Below are 27771 nucleotides of genomic sequence, written 5' to 3' on the forward strand. Positions count from 1 at the left end.
GAATGTGTTACCTAGGGAGGTGGTGGAATCTCCTTCCCTAGAAGTTTTTAAGGTCAGGCCTGACAAAGCCCTGGCTGGGATGATTTAGTTGGGGATCGGTCCTGCTTTGAGCAGGGGGGTGGACTAAATGACCTCCTGAGGTCCCTTCCAACCCTGATATTCTATGATTCTATGATTTAGTTTGTTTTTTGTTTATCATAACAACAGCTGGAAGAAAAAATCCTTATTATTTACATAATATTTGTTCAAGTTTCTGTCTAGGAGCAGACATTTCTCTCTTTCCTGTGCTAATACACCTTCTCATTGTGCTTCCCAAATACATTCAACACTGAATTTTGCTGCCTTGGACAATTAATCAAATGCAATTGCAAATTAATGTTAGTGTATTATAACTATAGTAGCCAAAGGCCAATAGCATCTTTTATAACAGTGACATAAATGGTAAGTATTTGCACCTCTTCTTTAAAGCTATTGCAGCCTCGTGAGAACCTACCCTTTTAAAAAGATGAAAATTCAGTAAAATATGACTTCTAATTTGCAGCAGAATTAGAAGACTCTCTTCTGTATAGAAAATAGTAATAACTAGCTACTCCAGAATGTTGTTTTGACAAGTAGGCAGTGAGTTAATAGTACAACACTTTTTTTTTTTTTTTTGCTTTTGCTTTTGCCTATGTCTGTCTTTCAGAGAAATTTCAAGGAGAATCCAAAGCAGGAGTTTTTAGGTTTCTTCTTAGAAACCTGATTTTTTTAAAAAAAGGCAATCCCAGTTGTGTGAATGACAGGCTTTTTAGGTTGCTTACATCTAAAACAAATCTGACCTCATGTTGAGGGGTGTCTCTTTTCATAAAGAAGGCATTTGTGAGTATAGGAAGATTGAGTACAGAAAGGGTAATCATGGAGCGCTCCCCCTTTCCCTTTTCAGACATTTTTTTATTTCTGTTGGCAGAACTCCCTTAAAGCAGCATCTCCTCAATTTTCTCTTAAATCTCTTATCACTCAGTCTTCCAAGCCTTTTCTAATCTTGTTGAGGCTCACTTCAATCCACCACCAATATTTATTTGATTATGTTTAGCTCATACTTGATTACTTCCTGGAACTTTTTTGGTCTTTTGCTGCTTTTTTTGTTTTGTTTTAAATCTCATCTTAGCCGAACTCAAGGGAGGAAGGCAACCTCTGATGCTTCAGAGGGAAATATATACACTTATAAAAAATCACATGCTACTTTCTCAAATCAGTTACTTAACTAGCTATGCTGGGTGACTTAGTTTTGCAGTATCCTATTCCCTGTCAGCTATCTGAGACTGCTGCTGGATTCCAAATAACCAGATGTGATGTACTGAAGCTGGTGCTTTTTCTCTGGGTTTTAAATAAAATGTAACTAAATTCAGTGTTACGTTTACTATTCTGCTACGTGCCAATTAGTGTGAAATCTGTAATTACATCTTCTGGCCATTTAACTTTAATTTAAAGAATACTACTAAATGTATGTAATATCTTAGCAAGTTACTTTTGCTGTAGCTTTCTGTAAGGACCTCTTCTACATTCCATTAGTGCTGTCATAGGCCTGGTGTATATCAACATAATTATGGTACTCAGGGTGTGGATTTTTCAGACCCTGAGCTCTGTAGCTATGCTGACCTAACCCCTGGTGTAGAAACCAGGAAGCATTCTTCTGTCAACCTAGCTATCATCAGTCAGGGAGGTGGTGTTCTTACAGTGATGGAAAATACTCTTCTGTCACTGTAGGCTGCTTCTACACGATAGAGTTATGCTGGCATAGCTATGCCACTATTGTTTCCATACAATAAACATGGTCTAAGATCCAAACCAAGACTGTTTCTTATCCATTCTGTTCACAACACTAACTTATCCATCAGGGCACAACATCACTGTGGGAGTGATAGCTCAGTGGTTTGAGCATTGACCTGCTAAATCCAGGGTTGTGAGTTCAATCCCTGAGAGGGCCATTTAGGGATTGGGGGCAAAAATTGGAGATTGGTCCTGCTTTGAGCAAGGGGTTGGACTAGATGACCTCCTGAGGTCCCTTCTAACCCTGATATTCTATGATCTGATATTAAACTTCTTAGTTGCTGTAGTCTGAATGGTCCAGCTTCTTAAATAGGAATTGTAGCATTTGCCTGGGAAAGAATGCAATGGTTAAGGCTGTGAATGGTTTAGCCAAGCCATAAACTTCTAATGCTGTTCCTCTAAGCTTTGCTTCAAGGGGAGTCCTAAAGAGTTGGGCTTTGTGGCATATGAAGCAGGTGGAGATTTTCCAGAGAGCTTCCAAGTTCTGCTGTGTAGAGGCTGTAAAAGTACTCTGGTTTGTAACTGGAATCTTCCATGAACCTGGAGGCAGCAATAGGATATGCTCTTACATTTTGAAGCAAGATATGAAAGTCTCTTCTTTAAGAAAACAATGTTAATTGAAACTAACACAATTGCATATACCACCTGTAGTGGCCGGTGGTCATCCCTCCCCATCAAGCTCGGAGGGAGGCCATTTTGCCTCACTATATCACACAATAAATGGTCAATTTGTAGGCTTCTGGCCCTTCAGCTGGGCCGAGCACTAATTAGTCTATGGCCCAAACCTCCTGGACGGGCAGACAGCAATTTATACAGTCTTGGGCTCTGATGCTCTGGGCAGGGCAGACCAGGGAGCAGTCTTTAGCCAACCTTCTGGCTAGAGCAGACCGCAAATACACAAAGCACAAGACGTCAGGCCTAGTTGAGTAGGCCGCCAACCCAGAGGTGGGGTTGGCAGCAGGTGGTAGGAGGACCCAGGCCCACCCTAGTCCACCAGGTCCTACCCCGGGGACCTAACAGTGGTGAGGGATCCTGCCACTGAGTCAGCAGGGATCCTACCACAGTGCAGACTCCTATTGTGACAGCACCACTAGACTGACGTCTGTATTCCTTGGACTATTTCCTAACACAGTCCATTGGCAGGGCTCTGTCAGTCTCTGATTCCTCAGTCTCCTCTGAGTAAATGGCAGCGGGCAGACCCAGCAGCTTCTCACCGCACTCTGTCTCCTCTGGGGTCAGGGTGCTACATGGCTCAGTAGTGGAGCTGGAAGCCTGCAGTGGGCTAGAGACATCTGGCTCCAGCCCAACTGAGCTGAAAGGCCTGCCTCTTATCCTTCCCGTCCTTCCCCTCTGCTTCCAGTATGGGAGGCAGGCCCAACTTGTCTCCGCCCACCAGGGGAGGGGAGTGGTGCCTCCCCATCAAGCTCAGAGGGAGGCCAGTAGGATGATCATGATAGAACTGCAAACAAACACTAGTAATTTTTACTTAAAACACTTTTATGTGAAATTGGTTTGCTTGATGTAAATGTCCTGAGTATAATGGTCATCCAAGTTATTTTAATGTAGCTTAATTGTCAGCCTAGTGTATATAATGCTTTAGGACTCAATTAAATGATAAAATTATTTTGTCAGAAGGTTCAAATGGATCCCACTGTTACATGGTTCTCTGGTTTTGGCAATCACCTACAACTGCCTTTAATGCAAATGACAAGGATGGAAACAGGGTCTGGTTGTTCAAAAGGCTTACTATTTTATTAATTAACTCATAAATTTTGCTCTAAGATATGATATTTGGGGACTAATTGGGAGGTGGAGAACTCCATTCAAATCACAATATGGTATTTCTAAAATCCACAGAAATACTCCAGTCCATCCTAGGAGCTCAGGGTGTGCTGACAGCAATCTCTCTTACCCCTTTTCCTGGCTCTTTAGCAGAACTAAACCAGACAGTGTTTAAAAAAATGAAAAAAAATCTTCCTGTTTTAATGATAAACAATAACACTTTTTACATGTTACACTGAAGACTAGTTAGGCCCTTTGGCTTCTTTGTTAGCATTGCTGAGAGGGAACAGTGAAAATGAAATAACTAATAGAATCTATATTGTGCAACTGCTCTTGTATTACAGGGCATGTGTTCATTTCCTAGCACAGGGGACAATAACTGTGTAATCAGAAATGAAGTCTTTATTTATTTATTTTCAGTTTTGTCTTTGATAAGCTATTCTTTTTATGGCTGCCAAGCTGCGGAGATTACTGTACTAATCTTCAATTTGTGACAAAGTTCCTCCTCTACCTTGGTGGGTCTTGCGCTTATTGGCAGATTTGCTTGCCTTGGAGCTTCACGGCAGCCCTCAGCTTGGCCATTTTTCTGAACCCACAGTCCAGGTCGACTCCTCCTGTGTCTGACCAGGAGTTGGGAGGTTTGGGGGGAACCCGGGCCCGCCCTCTACTCCGGGTTCCAGCCCAGGGCCCTGTGGAATGCAGCTGTCTAGAGTGCCTCCTGGAACAGCTGTGCAACAGCTACAACTCCCTGGGCTACTTCCCCATGGCCTCCTCCCAACACCTTCTTTATTCTCACCGTAGGAATTTCCTCCTGGTGTCTGATAATGCTTGTACTCCTCAGTCCTCCAACAGTCCGCGCTCTCACTCTCAGCTCCTAGTACCTCTTGCTTCCAGCTCCTCACATGCGCACCACAAACTAAAGTGAGCTCCTTTTTAAAACCAGGTGCCCTGATTAGCCTGCCATAATTGATTCTAACAGCTTCTTGATTGGCTGCAGGTGTTCTAATCAGCCTGTCTGTCTTAATTGTCTCCAGAAGGTTCCTGATTGTCCTTCCTTGTTACCTTACTCAGGGAAAAGGGACCTACTTAACCTGGGGCTAATATATCTGCCTTCTATTAGGCCTTCTATCTGCCTTCTCCTGTAGCCATCTGGCCCGACCCTGTCACAAATTGTAGATGTTCAATTGTAGTGGGTATCTTCACTTCAGAAGTAGAAGGATTTTTCTGGCCATTAATAAAGCAGCTGTCAGGATTTACAGCTCTTGAAGTGGGGAGATCATAGTTTAAGGTTGCTATTATTATGCCCAGGGGCAAGACGCAGGGGGCTGAATGAGATTGAGACCAGCAACTACATGATTTCAAATCTTTATCGTCTTTCCAAAAATTTAATACCTATCTACGATCTCCCCAGACATATATAACAGGATTCCCCTTCAGATTTGGCAGCATATGTTACAATCTGTCTTGCCCAGAGGGGATTTGTAATGTTCTGTGTGATGAGATTCCAAATGCCCTGGCTTATTTTTATGTCTAGTTCTGTCACCCAGATGTTAGCCACAATAGCAAGATTACACTTCGCCATTAATATGAAGAAGTAGGCGACTATTTGGAACAGTGGGTCTCTGATCCAAAAGACAGGCGAAAAATATATGTGGGAAATGGGGAAGAAATTCTGAAATTCTCTAGGAATGAAGGATGCTTAGACACCAGGGATGAAAGGCTGGGAGTTTTGCCACTGACTTCTTTGGGGGGCTGGATTTCATCTCATGGCGGTTGGGGAACAGTTAGAATCTAAACAGAACAGAAAAAGAGTACTAAGTCCTGAACGGATGACTAGGGCCAGTATAATGTGACTGTGTAGAGGAGGTGGGAGGTGGGTATTTTCAGGGAGAAATAGGTGACCATCTTTCTCTGGCAGTAACAGCTGATTTAAGCTTTTCACATGTCTGGAATAGTAAAAGAAGTAGGTGACATTTTTCAAACAACAGGTTTGTTGTTGTTTTTGTTGTTGTTGAAAAGGGCTTTCTTCTGAAATGAAAAATAGTTTCTTATGAAAAATATGTCTCATGACAATTTTATTGATATTTATATTTGTATACATCATAAAACTTGTTGACACTTTTTGTTTACTGAGACCCCAGTTTTCAGTCACTGAAAAAGTCAGCAATGGTTTCAATTAAAAAATAAATAAATAAATAAAATAAATAAATTGCAAGTCTCCCCCCCTTCCCTCCCGACAAACATAAAAAGGTCCATTTAGACCCCTGAAAAACAGGTAAAATCTTTACCATTTTTCACAGATTTAACATTTTGGATTATTATGACTCTTTCTAATTCAGAGTTGAGCTGGGTGCAGAGTAGAGCTTCTCCCACTGACATAGCTACTGCCTCTGGTAGAGGTGGAGTTATTATGCTGATGGGAGATCTCTCTCCTGTCGGCACAGAGTGTCTTCACCAGATGCGCTACAGCAACACGGCTGCATCAGTGCAGCTGTGCCAATGTAGCATTCCTAGTGTAGACTAGCCCCTACTCAGAGCATCACAGTGAAATACAAGGTGGAAAAATTTATTTAGCATAAATTCTTAACACATATTTCAAGGGACCATTCAAAGTGAAGTGGCTCATTAATGTCCCTCTGAGTATAGGGAGAAAAGGAAGTGGAAGGGAAAGCAGTGGAAGACTGGATTTTTTCTGAAAATTTTAAGGGTTTTTTTCCCCTCCAACCTAAGCAATTTAGGAAAACTGACACAAATAAAACAAACATTTTATTTCAACATTTTGTCTAAATGAAATACTTTGATTTGTCAGTTTGAAATGACATTGTTTCACAAATTCATTTCATTATATTTTAAAAAAATCAAAAACATTTAAAAAATGGTTAAGATCAAGACAAAATCTTTTGATTTTTGTCAAAGCAAAACCTTTTGTCTGACCAAAATGGGGATGAGGGTAATTATTTTTCAGAATTGTCAGAAAATCAAAAAATCCATTATTCACACAACTCTAATTCAGAGTAGTTCTGGTGAATAAGGATTTGTAGGGAGGATGGAGGCTCCTTTCTGGCCCCTTTTTCAGCCTCCTCCTTCCTGGGGTGGAGTAGGAGTGAGCAGTTCCTGTGCTTCTCAGAATACAGAGACCTTCTTTTTTGAAGTCTTGCACAGCCCCTCAAGGAGGGGCAGAGTCTTCTTGGGTACCCTTCCATCTCTATATAGGTGAGGAAAAGCCTCTTGCCATCTGGCCCAAAGAAAGGTGGCATCAGCGTAGATATGGGACAGGGCATGTGGGAGACGCTGAAATTCTTTTGAACCTGATATGCTAAAGGTGGTGTGCTGGTTCTCTAATAGAAAAGTTATAGGAGAGGGAAGAATGTCTACCTGAGGGGAACCTATCTCTTTCAGTTGGAAGTACAGGGAGTCTACTTCAGATCTGTGAATCAAGCCTTGTGTTAGACTTCTGATGATTTGAAATGGAACCAGCAATAGCTAGCTAAGTCTATTGAACCAGAGAGGAGAATTTACCCCTTTGGAAGGCACTGTTGCTCTCAAATAGGGTTCTAATCAGGTGGGAGAGGATATTTTACTTCATAGTATGGGCACATAGGAATTCCTCTAGGAAGTCATTGAATTGGCCACAATATTTTAAGCCAGTGCCAACAAATACTGGAACAGAACTGGCCTCTTTCATCCCTGCTCCCTGCGAGAGGGATAAATTTAGCCCAATATCTTCAGAAGAGCTTAATTGTCTTTGTTATAGCTTTAAAATGGTTATGAATAATAGATTAGAAGCTAAATTCCTAAAAAAAATCTTCTCTTGGATATAGTTTTATTTATTAGAGAAATTCTATTATGTCAACAAATTAGTGCAATTTCTGATAAGCTTGCAGAGAGGAAACACTCCAACACCACTTCTTGTCCATGAGTAACAAAACAATTGAAGAACACTTTTAGTGCTTTGAGGCACAAAGATGAAATGAAAAGGCAATGTGGCTAATTTTAAAAAATCTTGACTCTACTGAAAGTTTTAAGAGCAGATCTGAACAGTTTATTTTTTACATTTTACAAACATAGGATCTGTGACATTTTAGCAGCGTTTACATTGGCTCCATAAAAGCAATAGACAGGTCCACTGGAACAAAGAGCTTAGTTTAAATGTAGAGAAAGGGTGACTGAGGAAAAGGGAAGGAAGGAAGAGAGAAAAGAACTCCAAAATATATAAATATTGCTCTTGGGAGAATATTATTGTAGAATCGAAATGGATAATATTATTTGATTTTACTTTTCCCTGGCTTCTTTTGCAAATGGGCAGTCATCATACTGGAAATACAAGGTTGCTGGCATTGTGGAAAGCTAGCTGTAAGAAGGGATATTTCAGGAGAGGTTTGAAAGAGGGGAGAAAGGTTGTGTGAATTACTTAGGTGGAAACTATGGAAGCATTGGGTATGGTCGAAAAAGGTGCAGAATTGAAAGTGGGAAGAAGCAATGAAAGTCCTGAAGGGAAATACAAAATGTAGGACATAGAAAAGAAGAAGAGGAAATTCAATCTGATAAATAGATGGGAGGGGTTGGGCCTTGACAGTGAGTTGAAGTGTGAACTTGGTATGAAGAATGAAAGCCAGTAAAAAGACAGGTAGGAAGTGAGGTTTATTTCTATGATAGCACAATGTTCTGGAAAAATGGAGGAGAACTAGGGCATGAGTCAGGTCTTTAGCAATAGAATCAGAGAAAATGGGTTGATTTCAAGATGTTGCAAAGAGAAGGTAACTGGGCTTGGTGAGAGTATGTGTTATGGGGAGGGAGGAACAGCAGAGAGGAGTCCAAGAGGGCACAAAGACTGCATGTCCTGATTAAAGGGAGGACAGGAGAGTTAACTAATAGAGCAACTGGGAAGAAGGGAAAGCTTAGAGAGAAATGTGGTTTAGTAAGAAAGATGAGAGATTTATTTTGAAAAGGTAGTGGGTCATCCATGGAGAGAGAGGAGATGAGATAGACAGAATGGGATGGATTTCTTTCTCTAAGGCAGCTGTCACTGACGTGTAAGTGCTGAGATCCAATTTCAGCCATAAAGCTAGATTTATGGCACATCTGTGTAAAGGTGTTAGCTGAAACCATGGAAGCAAGTGAGAACACCTAAGAAGTAAGTGTAGGGGGGTGGGGGAGGAGAGGAACAAGCATTGATACATGAACACCACCAACATGGAAGGAGGGAGAAAGAAGAATTATTGAAAGTGGCACTGAAGGAGTTTTCAAAGGGGTAGGAGGAGACTCAGAAGAGTAGTCACACTGAAATTAATTGAAGAGATGATCCTTGAGAAGAAGGGATTGGTCCACGTTGTCAAAGGCAATAGAGAGACCAAAGACAGAGTATGGAACAGTGCTGCTTAGCCATGGCAAGGAGAAGTACAGTTGGTTGAGTAAAGGGGGTGGAAGCTAGACTGAAGAGGATCAGAGTTTTGGGAATGGAATTTTGGTTCTGTGAGTAGACAGATTTTGGAAAGAGCTGTAAGGTGATGCAGTGGAATAAGGATGATGTGACTGAGGGAGGTTTTAAGGACAGGAAGCACAATGTGTGTATGAAGATGGATGGTAATGAGACAGAGGAAAGAGTGAGAAGCTGGAGATAAGAAAGAGGTTGGAGGGATAGGGATGTGTATTACAGATGTAAAGAGACCTTAACCATAAAGACTGGGATAAAGGAGGGCATATATGAGAAGAAATCAGAGGCATGTGGAGAGCTCATGTGCTACTGAATAGGCTCAATTCTGTCCCAACATTAATGTGGCAATATTCTGGGTACAGATCTAGCAGTAAAAGGAGACAGAGAAGATTTTGTGTTTAGGATCACTAATTTAGTTAGCAACTGTTTTGTTCTTGGTGTTTGGTAATCAATGTTACTGAATTGACCACATGTTATTACACTGGATGCCGCTATAAAACTGGTTAAGCAAAAGAGCAGTTCTTGGAAGGCAAGGCAACTTTGTGCGCATGTGCGTACGTGCGCGTGTATGTGAGAGAGAAAGAGAGAGAACACATTTTTTGGCTAGGAACAGGGCAAAACTGAAAAAGAAAAGAATCTTGTAGTGGGCAAAGTTAGAGTAGTTATTGCATCTTCAGGAACAGGAAGAGCATAGGTGTGGAGTAAGCACATGTTGTCTTAAGAGAGGGGAATGAAAGATTCAAGTGTAGGGGAGAGGGCAGAATTGAAGAAGACTATGACCATGGAGCCAACAGAATGGAGGACAATCAAGAATAGGAGGACAACGCTGACAGCACTGGAGAAGTCAGAGTTTGACAGACTGAATACTGTAGAAGAAATGAAATGATTATCTGAGGAAGCATATGTGAATGACAGATGTTTAATGAGGGAAGGGAGAGGGAACTTGCAAAGGTGGCGAGAGCAAGAACAGTGCTCCGTGAAGTGCATCAACCATGTTTTGACAATGTAATTAAACATGGTCAATGCAAACAATCTTTTGCAAATTGAAAAGTTAGAATCAGAATAAATAAACTGAATTTAATAGAAATAAATAAGGGCATATTGTTCTGATTATATTCATTTTCACATTTAATTAAGTGAATACTTCACTTTTTACTTTTACCTTTTGCAGACTTTCTAGTCTGAGACACCGTTCTCTTGAAATGAGAATGAAATAATTTGCAACTAATACTTACATTTTGAATTCTGTGTGCAGTTCTGAGATCTACAGATGAAAAAGACCACAATACAAAAGTGCTAAGTGTTATCTCATCACTAATTATGTCTTATGTAAATAATTTAGATGTTTTTAACATCTAATGAGAGCCAGTTATTAAATAACCTTGTATTGTATGTTGAATATTTCCAAGTTAGACTATCAGAGTTGAAGAGTTCAAGTAAAGAAGTATTACAGAATGAATTATCTGAATGCAGAGATTAAAGGAGTTGGTGTATAGATTCCATTGACATGTTCTCATATTAAAGGTCAAAAAAGCATAACTAGTCAAAATCAAACTTCAGTTTTGTTTTTGATGCTCCAGAACTGAATAAATGTCTTATGACACAATGTACATTACCATTCTGGTAACCATTAACTCTCTCTGAAAGAGAATATAGAATTACACCATTTTGCAAAATATGAATAATTACATTAGGACTTGGATGAGGGAAGAATAGATGTATATGTAGAAGAAAAAGTAGATTCTTAAAAGATGAAAATACAAGCAGAATGAGGCCCAATATAAATAATGTTATGTTCAGTATTAACTGTCACTTAATCTTACATGATATTTCATTGTTTCTCTTCAGTTAAATCCTCATTTAGAATATGATAACTTTAATCTCCTGTTTAGATACAGATTTTTTCATCATATCCTGTATATCTTTATACTGTATTTAATAAGCAAAATAATGTTAAAGAAATTGGACAACATATATGCTATCTCTAAGCAAGGGGCAGCACATAGTGGCAGTGTCTCAGGAGCAGACTAGGGACTGAATGATGACTTTGGGCCACACTTCAATCCTCTCTTGTTCCCACTTTTTTGCTTTGGAGAAGGGGCTGAAAATAATCTTCAACAACCTCGTACCTAGTGCAAGTTGAGGAGGCAAAGTCAAGGCTCACCTATTTGGGTAGGGAGGGGAGTAGCTGTTCTTTTCCTTCCACAATGAACTTCTGTGCAGCTTCAGAATGTTTGCTAAAATCTGCTACTGTTTTTAACCGAATGTATTCGTCTATATTATTAGAGCTGGCCCAAAACAAGTAGAAAAAGCTAGGTGCAGCTCTCCATCATGTTCTTCCTCTATTGTGTTCAAAGATGGAGTTCCCATATAGATGCAATGTTAGAAAAGCTTAAACTGATGAAGATTTTAGAAAACTTGTTACTGAGAAGGTTGTGCTTCTCCTGGATCTTTGTGAATTTCATCCGGGATTCTGTAGCACATAACTAGTAAATAATTCAGCTTTATTTGGTGGAGTCTTTTCCATTCAAACTATATCCCAAAAGTTTTTAGAGAGGTAAATTATGCAGTCTGAGTTAAATAATAAAAGATCATTTTCAGATGAGATTTAAAAATAGATCGAGTTGATGAGGCAGAGATGCAGGAAGAGATAAGTAAAGCAGACTCTTCTGACAATGGAAGCTGCTGACAGCTGAAAGTGAGCAGGCAAATGTGACATGAAAATGAATCCTCTGATCTAATTTACAGCAGTTGGTAAACCTCATATGGTGTGACTGTAAGACCAGACAAGGCAATTCCAAAATGCCTTCCACAGAGGAGCTTTCCCTTTCTTTTGGTGTTGTACACCTATGGTATGGTGCTATGCAAAGTAAAATAGTAATAAAAGGAGTTCCATAAGTGCCAGCTTCTATCTAGCAGTGAGGGAGGTAAACTTAGACATAGAAGATGGGAAGAAACTGAATCTGTTTTTCCCACTACTAACCCCAGGGAAATGTATTTTATGGGATGATCACATGATCTTTGTAGAAGATTTCTGCATAATGCTTCAGAGGAAGGGATGGACACACATGCTTGTCGACATGCATGCTTGAGAGAAAAATTATTTAATGAGTTAAATCATATGTATGTGAGCTGTGTATCTCAATACTTAGATTTATAAATGCCAAAATATGAACAAATCCTATTTACTGAGCAACATTACATACATTGAAAATACACAATACAGTTAATCACAATATAATATAAATATATTAAGTGTAGCTCATCCCACTTTGAGACATTAAATATCTTCCAGCAAATATAAGAAAATAAAACTAAACCATAATGCACATGGCTCTATGACTCTCCGCTTAACCTGATCCCAAATCCTGGGGAAAGGGAGCGGGGAGATGGATTTAGGAGGATACCAGGAGGGCTAACAAATCTAATTTGTAATTGATCTGGACTAAGGAGATGCAGGAGTGAATTCCAAAATGAAGGACTCCTCATGCATGATACTCTGCTAGCAGCCCCTTTCCTCTTATAATAAAGGCGGACCAACTCAAGTGCCTTAGCTGTGGCAGTCTGGCACAAGAAGAGTGGTAATCTCTCAGGTAATCAGGCTGTGAACTTTTCTTAGTTAATAGTAATACTCTGAGTTCAACCCAGAAACCTATTAGCAGCCAATGCAGTTCCTTATGCTCTGATATCATGTACTCCCAATGGAAAAATCCACTTAACAACCAGATCGAGACATTCTATGCTAGCTTTAGTTTTGGAACAGCCCCCCCAAAAGTTAATTACAATAACCTAATTTGAAGGTGACACATATATCATTGGAGAAAGAATATTGTATTAGTCTCTCATGGAAAAAAATACTCCTGACCAGTCATCATTTTGATGCCCAAGAGCTTAGAATCTTATACCTAATATGCATCTGTATTACAAACTGTGGTCACAGTTCCTCTGACAGGAGAGCAAATATAATTTCAGGTTTCAGAGTAGCAGCCGTGTTAGCCTGTATTCGCAAAAAGAAAAGGAGTACTTGTGGCACCTTAGAGACTAACTAATTTCAGTTTTTCTGCCTCCTGACACAATCTCAGTCTCTTCTGAATGAAGTCACATGCAGCTTGCTACCCCTTCATTCAAGATTCTACCCAAACTCATCATCTTAATAATGATATAGCTTCTTTTCAATGATAACATTAGCTGTGAGGGAATCTGCACTGTTTTCCCCTCTTGAACATTAATTTTCTGCTGTTTGGCTGCTTCAAAAATTTGCCTTTTGCCAGGAATCATGGACAAGCAACTTCCTTAGAAGATGTTGGGAAAAAAAAAACATCACATTTCTGTATAGTTGCTATAAAATGTTGTCCAGAGCCTTCCATATTGCTTGTATGACATTTGACTTCATTATATGTATCTTTCTACAGTACATGGTAATGATATTCTAAGCTTTGTCACTTCTAAGATAGCATAGGACAATTACATGTCATAATAATTTATTTTGCTGATTAATAGAGACCATGAATTCCATTGGCATATTTTACTGTATGTCTTTGTTAGCGTGTTATTAATCTACTCTTTTCTCTTCTTTCAGGGTTTATTTATACCTGTGGTGGAACTTTAAAAGGTCTTAATGGCACTATAGAAAGTCCTGGCTTCCCATATGGATATCCAAATGGTGCAAACTGTACATGGGTAATAATAGCAGAAGAACGAAACAGAATACAGATTGTCTTTCAGTCTTTTGCTCTAGAAGAGGAGTATGATTATTTATCATTATATGATGGACACCCTCATCCTGCAAACTTTAGGACAAGGTAAATGATGAACACTACCCTATGGAAATGTAATTTTTCTATTGCTGCTTTAAATGTATTTAACAAGATCAAAACTAAGGTCTTTGAAGTGTGTCTCTTTACTGTATCTCTTACTCAGACTAGACATTGTATAGATTCTATGAGGTGTGCCACCACATTTGTTTAAAGGAAATAGATAAATATTTGTAGCAATAATAGCAAATTTGTTGTTGTTTTTTTAAATCTATAGAGGTTTTTCTCATTGTTCAAACTGATATTTATCAGCTCGCTTTTACCCCTGGGCTGTGTACAAAGTTCAGTCAGTAAGTTTTGGAGCTTCCAAAGAGATGTTCACCAAAATATGTTCCAGTAGCATGCACCAGGTGCTTCCATACTGTAAAGGGGATGAGTTTGAAAGATGCATGAATTTAAAAAAAAAAAAAAAGAAAAAGAAAAAGAAAAAAAAAGGATTCTATTGCGATATTTTACCTTGTTGCAGGAGTTCATCTGCATTCTCATTAAGAGCAAACCCCTTTTACCTTATTCTCACACATAACTTCTGCTTAACTTCTGTACCCGGAAAGATAATGGAGCAAATAAAATCAATTTGTAAACATCTAGAAGATAATAAGGTGATAAGTAACGGTTAGCATGGATTTGTCAAGAACAAATCTGATAGCTTTCTTTGACAGGGTAACAAGCCTTCTGGATGGGGCGAAGCGGTAGACATGATATATCTTGACTTTAGTAAAGCTTTTGACACTGTCTCGCATGATGTTCTCATAAACAAACTAGGGAAATACAATCTAGATGGAGCTACTGAAAGATGGGTGCAAAACTGGTTGGAAAACCATTCCCAGAGAGTAGTTATCAGTGGTTCACAGTCATGCTGGAAAGGCATAACGAGTGGAATCCTGCAGGGATCAGTTCTGGGTCCGGCTCTGTTCACTATATTCATCAATAATTTAGATAATGGCATAGAGAGTACACTTATAAAGTTTGTGGATGATACCAAGCTGGGAGAGGTTGCAAGTGCTTTGGAGGATAGGATTAAAATTCAGAATGATCTGGACAAACTGGAGAAATGGTCTGAAGTAAATAGGATGAAATTCAATAAAGACAAATGCAAAATACTCCGCTTAGGAAGGAACAATCAGTTGCAGACATATAAAATGGGAAATGACTGCCTAGGAAGGAGTACTGCAGAAAGGGATCTGGGGGTCATAGTGGACCACAAGCTAAATATGAATCAACAGTGTAACACTGTTGCAAAAAAAGGGAACATCATTCTGGGATTTCTTAGCAGGAGTGTTATAAGCAAGACACAAGAAGTAATTCTTCCACTCTACTCCATGCTGAATAGGCCTCAACTGGAGTATTGTGTCCAGTTCTGGATGCCACATTTCAGGAAAGATGTGGACAAATTGGAGAAAGTCCAGAGAAGAGAAACAAAAATGATTAAAGGTCTAGAAGACATGACCTATGAGGGAAGATTATAAAAATTGTGTGTGTTCAGTCTGGAAAAGAGAAGACTGAGACATGACATAACAGTTTTCAAATACATAAAGGGTTGTTAGGAGGAGGAGGGAGAAGAATGGTTCTTCTTAACCTCTGAGGATAGGACAAGAAGCAATGGGCTTAAATTGCAGCAAGGGAAATTTAGGTTGGAGATTAGAAAAAACTTCCTAACTGTCAGGGTGGTTAAGCACTGGAATAAATTGCCTAGGGAGGTTGTAGTATCTCCATCATTGGAGATTTTTAGGAGCAGGTTAGACAAACACCTGTCAGGGGTTGGTCTAGATAATACCTAGTCCTGCCATGAGTGAAGAGGACTGGATGATCTCTCTAGGTCCCTTCCTGTCCTATGATTCTATCTTTGCACTGACTTGGACCTCTGGGTATGGTAAATATCTTGTACTGTCAGCGTTTCTCAAACTTGGGGTCCCAATCCAAAGGTGGGCTGTGGGAGCCACAAGGCTATTGTGGCGGGGGGGTTTCATTGCCATGTTTACTTCTATGCTGCCATCAGAGTTTAGCGGCTGGAGAGTGGTGGACGCTGGCTGGCCACCCAGCTCCGAAGGCATTGCTGCAGCCAACAGCAGCCCAGAAGTAAAAGTGACAATACCATACCATGCCACCCTTCTTTCTGCACTGCTGTTGGCAGTGGTACTGCCTTCAGAGCAGCCAGGAGAGGTTCCTGGAGGTGGGTCTGACCCACCCCAAGGAGTGGCCCCTGCAGGGGAAGAGGAAGTCCTGTCCCTCAATAGCTCTGCCAGGACCAGCAGCTGGAGCCTGGCATATGGTAGAATCCCTTGGCCAGGAAACCCCCATCCTTGCCCGACCCCGGCTCCAGGCCCAGCACCCTGGCACTCTGGAGTTAAAGGGGTCTTGGACTGGCTGGGGCGGTGTGGGCACCCAGCTCTGAAGGCAGCTCAGTTGCCAGCAACAGTGCAGAAGTAAGGGTGCCAATACCACAACCACCCTACAATAGACTTGTGTCACCCCCAAAGCACCCTTATGGTTGGGATTTCCCCAGTTATAACACCATGAAATTTCAGATTTAAGTATCAAACTGTGAAATTTATTATTTTTAAAATCCTGTGACCATGAAATTGACCAAAATTTACCATGAATTTGGTAGGGCCCAGGCTATGTAAATGTTGATTTTATTTATTATAATCATTGTACTAACACACGTCCTTCACAAAGAAAATGCAATAATGTCACAAAAAGAAAATTAGGTCAGAACAAATTCTCCATCTCAGATTTTTGTGAGGATGAATGCTCTCTGTCACTCGATTATTATCCAGTTGGGGACTGGATGGTGCATCATGCATAATTGACTGTTTGGCCTCTCTTTGTATTCCCACAGCTGCTTTTATACTTCATGTTGTATCACTGCTTGCAGACAATACAAGTATTTAGCTCCAATCCAGTTTTGAGGCTCTCCCTGAGGCTGAGGAAATCAGGTGCATTCTCTGAAGAAGGTGTAGGTTTGCTAATATGAAGGATAGAGTCAATAAGGTCTGTCTTATTTGAGACCTGAATGATTACTTATTAGTAATTTCTACAGTGTCATAAATGAGCATAGTGCTTTACAGAAGAAAAAAAACAGTTGTCTACCCTTAGAAGCTTAAAGTTTAAATTTGTACTACAAGGACTGATAAAGGAGCAGGGAGAGGAGAGGCACAAAGGTGGTTATTATGGGAAGAAGTAGAAGAAAACATTAAAAGATTGTGGATACTGGATGCATATAACTGGCAAAACTTCTCCATGTAGACAAGCCATAAGAGCCAAATCACTCTTCTATCATTAATTTATATATTTTTTTGAGCTGCAGTCCTTGTCGTAAAATAACTTCTTTATGTCCCCAGACTTTGTTCATATGCGTTGTGGGGCAAAGTCACCACTAGTGAACCAACATTCCAGAATCCCAAACCTTATCCAGCTTTGTATTTTATGCTTTTTTTCCAGTCCTAGGCTTGTTCAAAATTTGCAGCCATTAGCACACCTAAGCAATTGTTTTCACGTCATTAGTTAGCTTTAACTGGCTTGGATCCATATAGATGTTGAGTAATAACAGTAGGAAAGTATGGGAGGTGTCACATTCTATTGTTTTTTATTGTATGGGCTCCAAGATGTTTGAGTATTTTTATGTCAAACTGTAGAGAGAGAAAATTGCCTGAGTATATATTCAATGTACATGAAAAATTTAAGGCTGTGAAATGAATAAAATCCATTTAATATCTCTCAAGATAATATATTTTTGAGTCCTCTATAAAGGACTGCAGTTGCACAATGAAAGTATTGTTTCTCCTTTTTGATCTGAGCAGTTAGCCAAAATCCAGGTTTTTGCGAGTTGTTTCCCTTAGGAGGACACTTGATGATAGTGTCAGATATTTCACTGATACAGTCCTCTTTATTTACAAAGAATGTATAGAAAGGACTCTTTCCTTGAATACAATAGCAATGAAAACAGGAGGCCATTCTTTTGCTAACAGTCCCAAACCTCTTTCCAGACAGCAATCAACTCCAAAGCTTCTCTCACATACGCAGTTCCATCCAACAATCTCCAACCCCATGTATTTGCATTCAGACCCAGAGAAAAACCATTCAGACTGACTGGCTCATCTCCTACTCCAGCCTTGCATGTGGCCTGAGTTTTGGATGGTGGCTCCTATTGTCTTTGTGTAAAGGAGTTTTTTTTACACTTATCCTAAATAAAGAGCAGTTATTACACCCACCTGCTTCAGTGAGCTTTCAGCATTACAGTATATTTGAATACTGAAATCAGTGACTCCAAAGAAGAAAACTTTAAATCAGGTTTGAATATGGCATTTTGCAAATGGTCTTCTTTAAATAATAGGCAGGGGTTGGAAGCAGCACCCAATATTAAGGTTGCCCAGCACTTCCCATTATAAGGCTCTTTATTCAGTTGCTTATAACTTTGCCAAATTTTAACCATTTGGCTTGAAATTGTCCATGCTGGATATCTCCCTCACTCTGAACTTTTGGAGAGAAGAAAACTTTGACCAAAATAGTTCAGTCATTTCCAAAAGCAAGGCCAAAGTAAAACGTATTATTTTCCCCATTGTAACAACTTCTGGTGACCCTTGCTTTGAAAAGCTCCTGCACCCAATTCTTTGAAGCAGGGACTTGAAATTTGGCAGGCAAGTGGCCTTTGTGTTAAGAATGTGTTTTTTGTCATCCCTGGGGAAATGAATCCAAATCTGACCAAGTTATACGCCTTTGAAAAATCAGTTGGTACTTGCTCAGTACAGAATTCTTAATTTTAGCAGCTAAACTCCCCAAAGAGGTCATCTGCACTGGGCATGCCGGCAATGAGAGCAGGGAAACTCTACTGTGCTCTCAGTGACCCCCATCCCCCACCCAGTCCACTGATGCCCAGCCAGTATGGAGGAGGAAAGTGCCTAATTTGAATGCAGAGGGGACAAAAATTGAAGATGGGGTGGGGTGAGGGAGTAGATTTAGGCTCCTTGTCCCAGGGGGAGAAAGGAAAGACAACTAGAACTGAAAAGCTCTAGAGGGAGGAAGACTGGGAATTGCTGGGTAAGAAGACTGGACTGGGACTGGAAACCACGGAGCGACTGAGATTCACTAGGGATTCGGGGAGACTGACATCAGATGAGGAGCTGGGGGAGACTGGGATTGGCTGGGCAAGGAACCTGGGATTGATACCTGTGTGCATGTGGGAAAAGGGGTGAGGGGGAAGGGAGGCAGGTCTGATTATATTAATATTGACAATTTTAATTTCCCAGAGTGAAATGTAGAAAAAAATCTGGAAAGTTATTATAGGGTTGTCAGAATATTAAATCCACCATCAACAAAGTCCCCATAATTATTTTCATTTGCCTGCCAGAAGGATAGCAGAACCCAAAGACCATATTAAAAGGAGCATCTGCAATCATTTACAACTTAGTTACTGAGCAGCTCTGACAACTTAAATTACAAAAGTTCCCTTCTGCACTCACCTGTTTGGATAATGGAAACTTATTGTAGCTTCTTTTGGAGCTTGATGTAGACCACTAGTTGTCAATTTAGAGGTGATGGATCTTACTGAATCTTGGAAAGTTTCCATTACTATCAGAGGCTACTGTAGCTCTTGGGATTCTCTAAAATAACATATTTATTATGGAGAAGATACAGGTGTTTTTTTTTTCCCCTCTCTTCACTGCTCCTCTGTCTAAGTTGGCAAGCAGAGCAGAAACAGTGTGAGTTGATTAGGAGTAAATTAGGGACTCGGCACTTTGGAAGCACCTTTGAACTGCTGAGCACTTAGTCATTGATTTTTTTGCCTTTGAACTGATTCATACGGTGCTCTAGCTTTGTCCACTGTTTGGAAGGAAGGAGTGAAGAAAGGAAGGAATAACCTGTGGGGATTCAGAGACCAAAGAACAAAACAGTCTGATATTGTTCCTTCACAAAAATACAGAAAGTAAAGAAGTACAAAGCACCAGTCATAGATCAGTGAAGAGATTAAAAAAATGGAAAAGAAAGATCAAAGACCAACACAAAGAGAAAAATGGCAATTTAAAACAAGCAAGCAAGCAAACAAGAGGGAAAATGAGACAAAGTTATAAAAGAACAAAATGAATACAAACAAAAGAACAAGGTAACGTAAACTGAGAACAAAATACAAATAGAACATGGATGTAAACTTATATATAGAGAATGCAGCAAATAGTCTGAACAAGAAGAAAGTCATGCAGCAGTAAACACAAAGCAAAGCAGTGGCATAGGCACTGACTCCATGGGTGCTCCAGGGCTGGAGCATCCATTGAAAAAAAATTTGCCGGTGCTTAGCACCCAACTGCAGCCAAACTCCTCCTGTACCCCCAGCACCTCCCTCCTGCCAGCAGCCCCGCAGATCAACTCATCGCCCTCCCATCCACCATAATCAGCTGTTCCGCTGTGTGCAGGAGGCCTGGGAGGGAGGGGAAGCATCAGGGACGGGGCGCACTCAGGGCAGGGGAGTGAAACTAGGTGGGAAGAGTTGGGGCTAAGACGGGAAGAGGCAGGGTGGGGTGGGGGCTTAGGAGAAGGAGTGGAGTGGGGGCAGGGCCTGGGGTTGAGCACCCCATGGGAAAGTTGGAAGCTGGAGCCTATGAGCAGTGGTTTAAAAGAAACAAAAAAACAATTGAAACTAAAATAAATGTAACAGAAAACCATGGCAAATCGGCATTTTAAAAAAAAGTATTAACATTATCCAAGAAATTAAACCTTAGTTTTCAAGCAAACAATCTGTTTATAAAGACAGCTCACTTTTGCATTTTGGAGACTGTTTACTGCTTCAGTGTTATTTCTGCATTAATGTGCTGATGACTATGACCATATACATAAAGCCCAAAGAACAGCAGCGTGCAACAAATGAGTTATAGTCTTGGGAGTATTTTGGTGAGAAACTGACTTATGGGATGACAGTGAAATTGAAAGGTGGCAAATTAAACTGTTAAAAGGAAATACTTTTAGACAATGCACAATTAGTATGTTGATCTCATTATCCCACTATACCACAGAAGCCAAGAGCTTGGAATAGATATTTGTATGGTGCAATGGGGTACACAGACTCCACACTGGACAACAAGGGGTTAAGAAATTGCTCTGGGCTCAGCCAGCTGTACCTTGCCACAGCTGGAAGGCATGCACAGGTTGGAGGAGGTGCTTAAAATGGGAGCAGAACAGCTCATTTGTAGGCAAACCAGAGAAGAGTGTCAACCTCAGCTCCTGAGGAAAGGGATGAATGAAGTTAGGAGCTTCTCAGACAACCACTGTCTGAAGACTCCTGCCTGTGGGAAGGGAGGGTCAGATCCTGATTCCCTCTGAGAGGGAGTCATTCCCCACTCTCTCTTATTAACTCTATTTGTTTGTGTTAATTCTCATTGCTTTTTGATTTTGGACTACTCCAGAAGGGGAAAGATTTAAAGTGACCTGGCCAGAGGGCTAAGTTGCAGGAAGAGGCAGGCCACCACAGTGGCAGAGCAGCCACTGGCACCGGGCCCCAGCAGAGAGAGAGCTGCCATGTTACACCCAGCCATGAGGAGGCACCAGAGATGAGCTGACCTCTTCACAACTGATGGAGGATGTGGGCATCCTTTCTACCGCTGGAGAGGGGGAGGACTGACTGACCCAGATGGTCAAATACCCTACTACTAATGGCTTGGGTTTGTAAGGTGGATAAAATGGAGCTAGAGTGTCTTCTCAAATGGATAACTGAGAATCAGCAGCAGCAACGGGCAGCCCAGTGGCAGCTGCAGCAACAACTCCTGCAGCAAATTTCTGTCCACCAGCAGAGAGCCATGTTTGCAAGCAGACCCTGGCTAAAGTAACGGTCCCTGTTCAAATAAATGGTCAGAGGTGACAGGCCTGATGGATTCTGATTGTGGGCAGATTCTGGTCCGGGACAACTTGGTCCCAAACTCTGAGGTGACCCGGAGATTCTTTCTACAATGAACCCATAGAGAGATTAAACTAAATCCCAGTGCTCTCGTGCAGTTGACTTTAGGGGAAAACATAACATTCTTCCTCGTGGGGCTGGCCTCAACATTAGCCTACCCCATTATCTTGGGTCATGATTGGGGGTATTTCTCTGAGGTACTGAGGGTGTTTAAACAAGATCTCAAAATCTGTGACTCTGGCTGGTGTAGGTGACAAGATGAGCGCTGGGGGTGGGGGCAGGATCTGTCCAAGGTGAAGCTCCTTCAGAAGGGCCACCTAACAACGAAGCAATATCATCCCCTGTATGGGAGTCTGACAGTCTAACTAGAAAGACAATCTTCATGAAGGACCAGAGGGAGAATGGAAACTTGAGTCAGGCTCATGACAACTGCTGGTGGTTAACGTGGAGGTGATAGACACACAATGAGCAGAGCAATACCTCTGATCCAATGTGAAAATTGGTATGTTCCTATGCAATGCAAGAGGAAAAAAATCACTGTTCAAGTCTTCCAGAATTATCACCATCTGTAGGAACATGATCCTCAGAGCCGCACACTAGGGTGCAAATGGAAATCTCTAGTGTTTTTATAATGAAGGTTGACTAGGTAGATGTAGGAGACTATAATTGAAATCCACATCTGTCAAATATTAGTTATGAATTTTAATTGAAAGCTCCAATTTTTCTATGGTTCTGGAGGACTCAGTTCTACATCCAGGAAGCAGACATCTTGAGGCACTTTCTTCACACTGCTCCCTTTGGCATCTCCAACATAATCATAAGAAACATTTCATAGCTGCCTTTCCTCCCCAAACCAGGTTTCCCTCAGCCAGCAAATAACCTCTTTGCATCTTTAATTTGGAGTCCACTGCTATCCTAACCTGACCTCTCTCCTGGATCCTCTTTAAGTGTTCAGGTCTGATGTGTGCCCATTCCTCCAGTCTCCACCACTGCCAGAGTTCTTCTGAACTAATTTCTGACCTCACTTTCACCTGCTGTTCTTTACTAACTATAGTCTTTGTCCTCTTTGCCCAAGGCTTTCTATCTACTGTGATTATTATTTATAATAAAGTGGGCATCATTAAAACACAATGTTTTTTTTCCCCACAGCTACCACAATGTAGAATGTAAAGGAGGGTAGCTATTTCCCTACTTTGTGCCAGTATTAACTGTAGGCAAATGCTGACTTTTGTCATAGTGCCCTCTTTATTATTGATAGTGTAGTCATTATTAATAATTTTACCTTCTCTTCTACAGAGTGATGGCTGGGTTAGCAAGTTTCCTGAGCAGCCATAGGAAATCTCTCTCTTTTTCTCTATGGGTATGTCTACACTACGAAATTAGGTCGAATTTATAGAAGTCGTTTTTTTAGAAATCAGTTTTATATATTCGAGTGTGTGTGTCCCCACAGAAAATGCTCTAAGTGCATTAAGTGCATTAACTCGGCGGAGTGCTTCCACAGTACCGAGGCTAGAGTCGACTTCCGGAGCGTTGCACTGTGGGTAGCTATCCCACAATTCCCGCAGTTTCCGCTGCCGATTGGAATTCTGGGCTGAGATCCCAATGCCTGATGGGGCTAAAACATTGTCGCGGGTAGTTCTGGGTACATATCGTCAGGCCCCCATTCCCTCCCTCCCTCCGTGAAAGCAAGGGCAGACAATCGTTTCGCGCCTTTTTTCCTGTGTTACCTGGGCAGATGCCATACCACGGCAAGCATGGAGCCTGCTCAGCTCACTGTCACCGTATGTCTCCTGGGTGCTGGCAGATGCGGTACTGCATTGCTACACAGTAGCAGCAACCCATTGCCTTGTGGCAGCAGATGGTACAATACGACTGGTAGCCGTCATCGTCATGTCCGAGGTGCTCCTGGCCACGTCGGCCAGGAGCGCCTGGGCAGACATGGGCGCAGGGTCTAAATTTGGAGTGACTTGACCAGGTCATTCTCTTTAGTCCTGCAGTCAGTCCTATTGAACCATCTTATGGTGAGCAGGCAGGCGATACGGATTGCTAGCAGTCGTACTGTAACCATCTTCTGCCAGGCAGGCAAGAGATGAGGATGGCTAGCAGTCCTACTGCACCGTCTTCTGCCGAGCAGCCAGGAGATGTGGATGGCTTGCAATCCTTCTGCATCGTCTGCTGCCAGCCAAAGATGTAAAAGATAGATGGAGTGGATCAAAACAAGAAATAGACCAGATTTGTTTTGTACTCATTTGCTTCCCCCCCTCCCCTGTCTAGGGGACTCATTCATCTAGGTCACACTGCAGTCACTCACAGAGAAGGTGCAGCGAGGTAAATCTAGCCATGTATCAATCAGAGGCCAGACTAACCTCCTTGTTCCAATAAGAACAATAACTTAGGTGCACCATTTCTTATTGGAACCCTCCGTGAAGTCCTGCCTGAAATACTCCTTGATGTAAAGCCACCCCCTTTGTTGATTTTAGCTCCCTGAAGCCACCCTGTAAGCTGTGTTGTCAGTTGCCCCTCCCTCCATCAGAGCAACGGCAGACAATCGTTCCGCGCCTTTTTTCTGTGCGGACGCCATACCAAGGCGAGCATGGAGGCCGCTCAGCTCACTTTGGCAATTAGGAGCACATTAAACACCACACGCATTATCCAGCAGTATATGCAGCACCAGAACCTGGCAGAGCGATACCGGGCGAGGAGGCGACGTCAGCGCGGTCACGTGAGTGATCAGGACATGGACACAGATTTCTCTGAAAGCATGGGCCCTGCCAATGCATGCATCATGGTGCTAATGGGGCAGGTTCATGCTGTGGAACGCCGATTCTGGGCTCGGGAAACAAGCACAGACTGGTGGGACTGCATAGTGTTGCAGGTCTGGGACAATTCCCAGTGGCTGCGAAACTTTCGCATGCGTAAGTGCACTTTCATGGAACTTTGTGACTTGCTTTCCCCTGCCCTGAAGCACATGAATACCAAGATGAGAGCAGCCCTCACAGTTGAGAAGCGAGTGGCGATAGCCCTGTGGAAGCTTGCAATGCCAGATAGCTACCGGTCAGTTGGGAATCAATTTGGAGTGGGCAAATCTACTGTGGGGGCTGCTGTGATGCAAGTAGCCCACGCAATCAAAGATCTGCTGATATCAAGGGTAGTGACCCTGGGAAATGTGCAGGTCATAGTGGATGGCTTTGCTGCAATGGGATTCCCTAACTGTGGTGGGGCCATAGACGGAACCCATATCCCTATCTTGACACCGGAGCACCAAGCCGGTGAGTACATAAACCACAAGGGGTGCTTTTCAATAGTGCTGCAAGCTCTGGTGGATCACAAGGGACATTTCACCAACATCAACATGGGATGGCCGGAAAAGGTACATGACGCTCGCATCTTCAGGAACTCTGGTCTGTTTCAAAAGCTGCAGGAAGGGACTTTATTCCCAGACCAGAAAATAACTTTGGGGATGTTGAAATGCCTATAGTTATCCTTGGGGACCCAGCCTACCCCTTAATGCCATGGCTCATGAAGCCGTACACAGGCAGCCTGGACAGTAGTCAGGAGCTGTTCAACTACAGGCTGAGCAAGTGCAGAATGGTGGTAGAATGTGCATTTGGACGTTTAAAGGTGCGCTGGCACAGTTTACTGACTCGCTTAGACCTCAGCGAAACCAATATTCCCACTGTTATTACTGCTTGCTGTGTGCGCCACAATATCTGTGAGAGTAAGGGGGAGACGTTTATGGCGGGGTGGGAGGTTGAGGCAAGTCGCCTGGCTGCTGGTTACGCGGGCGGTTAGAAGAGCACAGGAGGGCGCGGTACGCATCAGAGAAGCTTTGAAAACCAGTTTCATGACTGGCCAGGCTACGGTGTGAAAGTTCTCTTTGTTTCTCCTTGATGAAACCCCCCGCCCCTTGGTTCACTCTACTTCCCTGTAAGCTAACCACCCTCCCCTCCTCCCTTCGATCACTGCTTGCAGAGGCAATAAAGTCATTGTTGCTTCACATTCATGCATTCTTTATTCATTCATCACACAACTAGGGGGATGACTACCAAGGTAGCCCAGGAGGGGTGGTGGAGGAGGGAAGGAAAATGCCACACAGCACTTTAAAAGTTTACAACTTTAAAATTTATTGAATGCCAGCCTTCTTTTTTTTGGGCAATCCTCTGTGGTGGAGTGGCTGGTTGGCCGGAGGCCCCCACACCGCGTTCTTGGGCGTCTGGGTGTGGAGGCTATGGAACTTGGGGAGGAGGGCGGTTGGTTACATAGGGGCTGTAGTGGCAGTCTGTGCTCCAGCTGCCTTTGCTGCAGCTCAACCATGCACTGGAGCATACTGGTTTGATCCTCCAGCAGCCTCAGCATTGAATCCTGCCTCCTCTCATCTCCCTGCCGCCACATTTGAGCTTCAGCCCAGTCTTCAGCCCGCCACTTACTCTCTTCCGCCCGCCACCTCTCCTCCCAGTCATTTTGTGCTTTCCTGCACTCTGACATTATTTGCCTCCACGCATTCGTCTGTGCTCTGTCAGTGTGGGAGGACAGCATGAGCTCAGAGAACATTTCATCACAAGTGCGTTTTTTTTTCTTTCTAATCTTCACTAGCCTCTGGGAAGGAGAAGATCCTGTGATCATTGAAATACATGCAGCTGGTGGAGAAAAAAAAAAGGGACAGCGGTATTTAAAAAGACACATTTTATAAAACAGTGGCTACACTCTTTCAGGGTAAAACCTTGCTGTTAACATTACATACATAGCACATGTGCTTTCGTTACAAGGTCGCATTTTGCCTCCCCCCACCGCGTGGCTACCCCCTCAACCCTTCCCCCTCCCCGTGGCTAACAGCGGGGAACATTTCTGTTCAGCCATAGGCAAACAGCCCAGCAGGAACGGGCTCCTCTGAGTGTCCCCTGAAAAAAAGCACCCTATTTCAACCAGGTGACCATGAATGATATCTCACTCTCCTGAGGATAACACAGAGAGATAAAGAACGGATGTTGTTTGAACACCAGCAAACATACACTGCAATGCTTTGTTGTACAATGATTCCCGAGTACGTGTTACTGGCCTGGAGTGGTAAAGTGTCCTACCATGGAGGACGCAATAAGGCTTCCCTCCCCAGAAACCTTTTGCAAACGCTTTGGGAGTACATCCAGGAGAGCCGCGAATGCCAGGGCAAATTAATCCTTTCACATGCTTGCTTTTAAACCATGTATAGTATTTTAAAAGGTACACTCACTGGAGGTCCCTTCTCCACCTGCCGGGTCCAGGAGGCAGCCTTGGGTGGGTTCGGGGGGTACTGGCTCCAGGTCCAGGGTGAGAAACAGTTCCTGGCTGTCGGGAAAAGCGGTTTCTCCGCTTGCTTGCTGTGAGCTATCTACAACCTCATCATCATCATCATCTTCTTCGTCCCCAAAACCTGCTTCCGTGTTGCCTCCATCTCCATTGAAGGAGTCAAACAACACGGCTGGGGTAGTGGTGGCTGAACCCCCTAAAATGGCATGCAGCTCATCATAGAAGTGGCATGTTTGGGGCTCTGACCCGGAGCGGCCGTTCGCCTCTCTGGTTTTCTGGTAGGCTTGCCTCAGCTCCTTAAGTTTCACGCGGCACTGCTTCGGGTCCCTGTTATGGCTTCTGTCCTTCATGCCCTGGGAGATTTGGACAAAGGTTTTGGCATTTTGAAAACTGGAACGGAGTTCTGATAGCACAGATTCCTCTCCCCATACAGCAATCAGATCCCGTACCTCCCGTTCAGTCCATGCTGGAGCTCTTTTGCGATTCTGGGACTCCATCATGGTCACCTCTGCTGATGAGCTCTGCATGGTTACCTGCAGCTTGCCACGCTGGCCAAACAGGAAATGAGATTCAAAAGTTCATGGTTCTTTTCCTGTCTACCTGGCCAGTGCATCTGAGTTGAGAGTGCTGTCCAGAACGGTCACAATGGAGCGCTCTGGGATAGCTCCCGGAGGCCAATACCGTCGAATTGTGTCCACAGTACCCCAAATTTGACCCGGCGAGGCCGATTTAAGCACTAATCCACTTGTCAGGGGTGGAGTAAGGAA

At 42.5% G+C, this 27771-nt stretch overlaps 1 protein-coding gene across 2 annotated transcripts in view; it reads left to right on the plus strand.

Annotated features, from left to right (window-relative positions):
- The window catches only part of CSMD3 (CUB and Sushi multiple domains 3), a 1174472-nt gene that overhangs the window by 110435 nt on the left and 1036266 nt on the right, over positions 1–27771 (plus strand). For both annotated transcript variants that reach the window (XM_037892097.2, XM_043539165.1), the window contains exon 2: positions 13605–13827. In XM_037892097.2, the coding sequence (XP_037748025.1) occupies positions 13605–13827 (223 nt within the window). The remainder of the gene's footprint in view (positions 1–13604; positions 13828–27771) is intronic.

Source organism: Chelonia mydas, chromosome 2 (assembly GCF_015237465.2).
Source record: "Chelonia mydas isolate rCheMyd1 chromosome 2, rCheMyd1.pri.v2, whole genome shotgun sequence".
NCBI classification, from domain to species: domain Eukaryota; kingdom Metazoa; phylum Chordata; order Testudines; family Cheloniidae; genus Chelonia; species Chelonia mydas.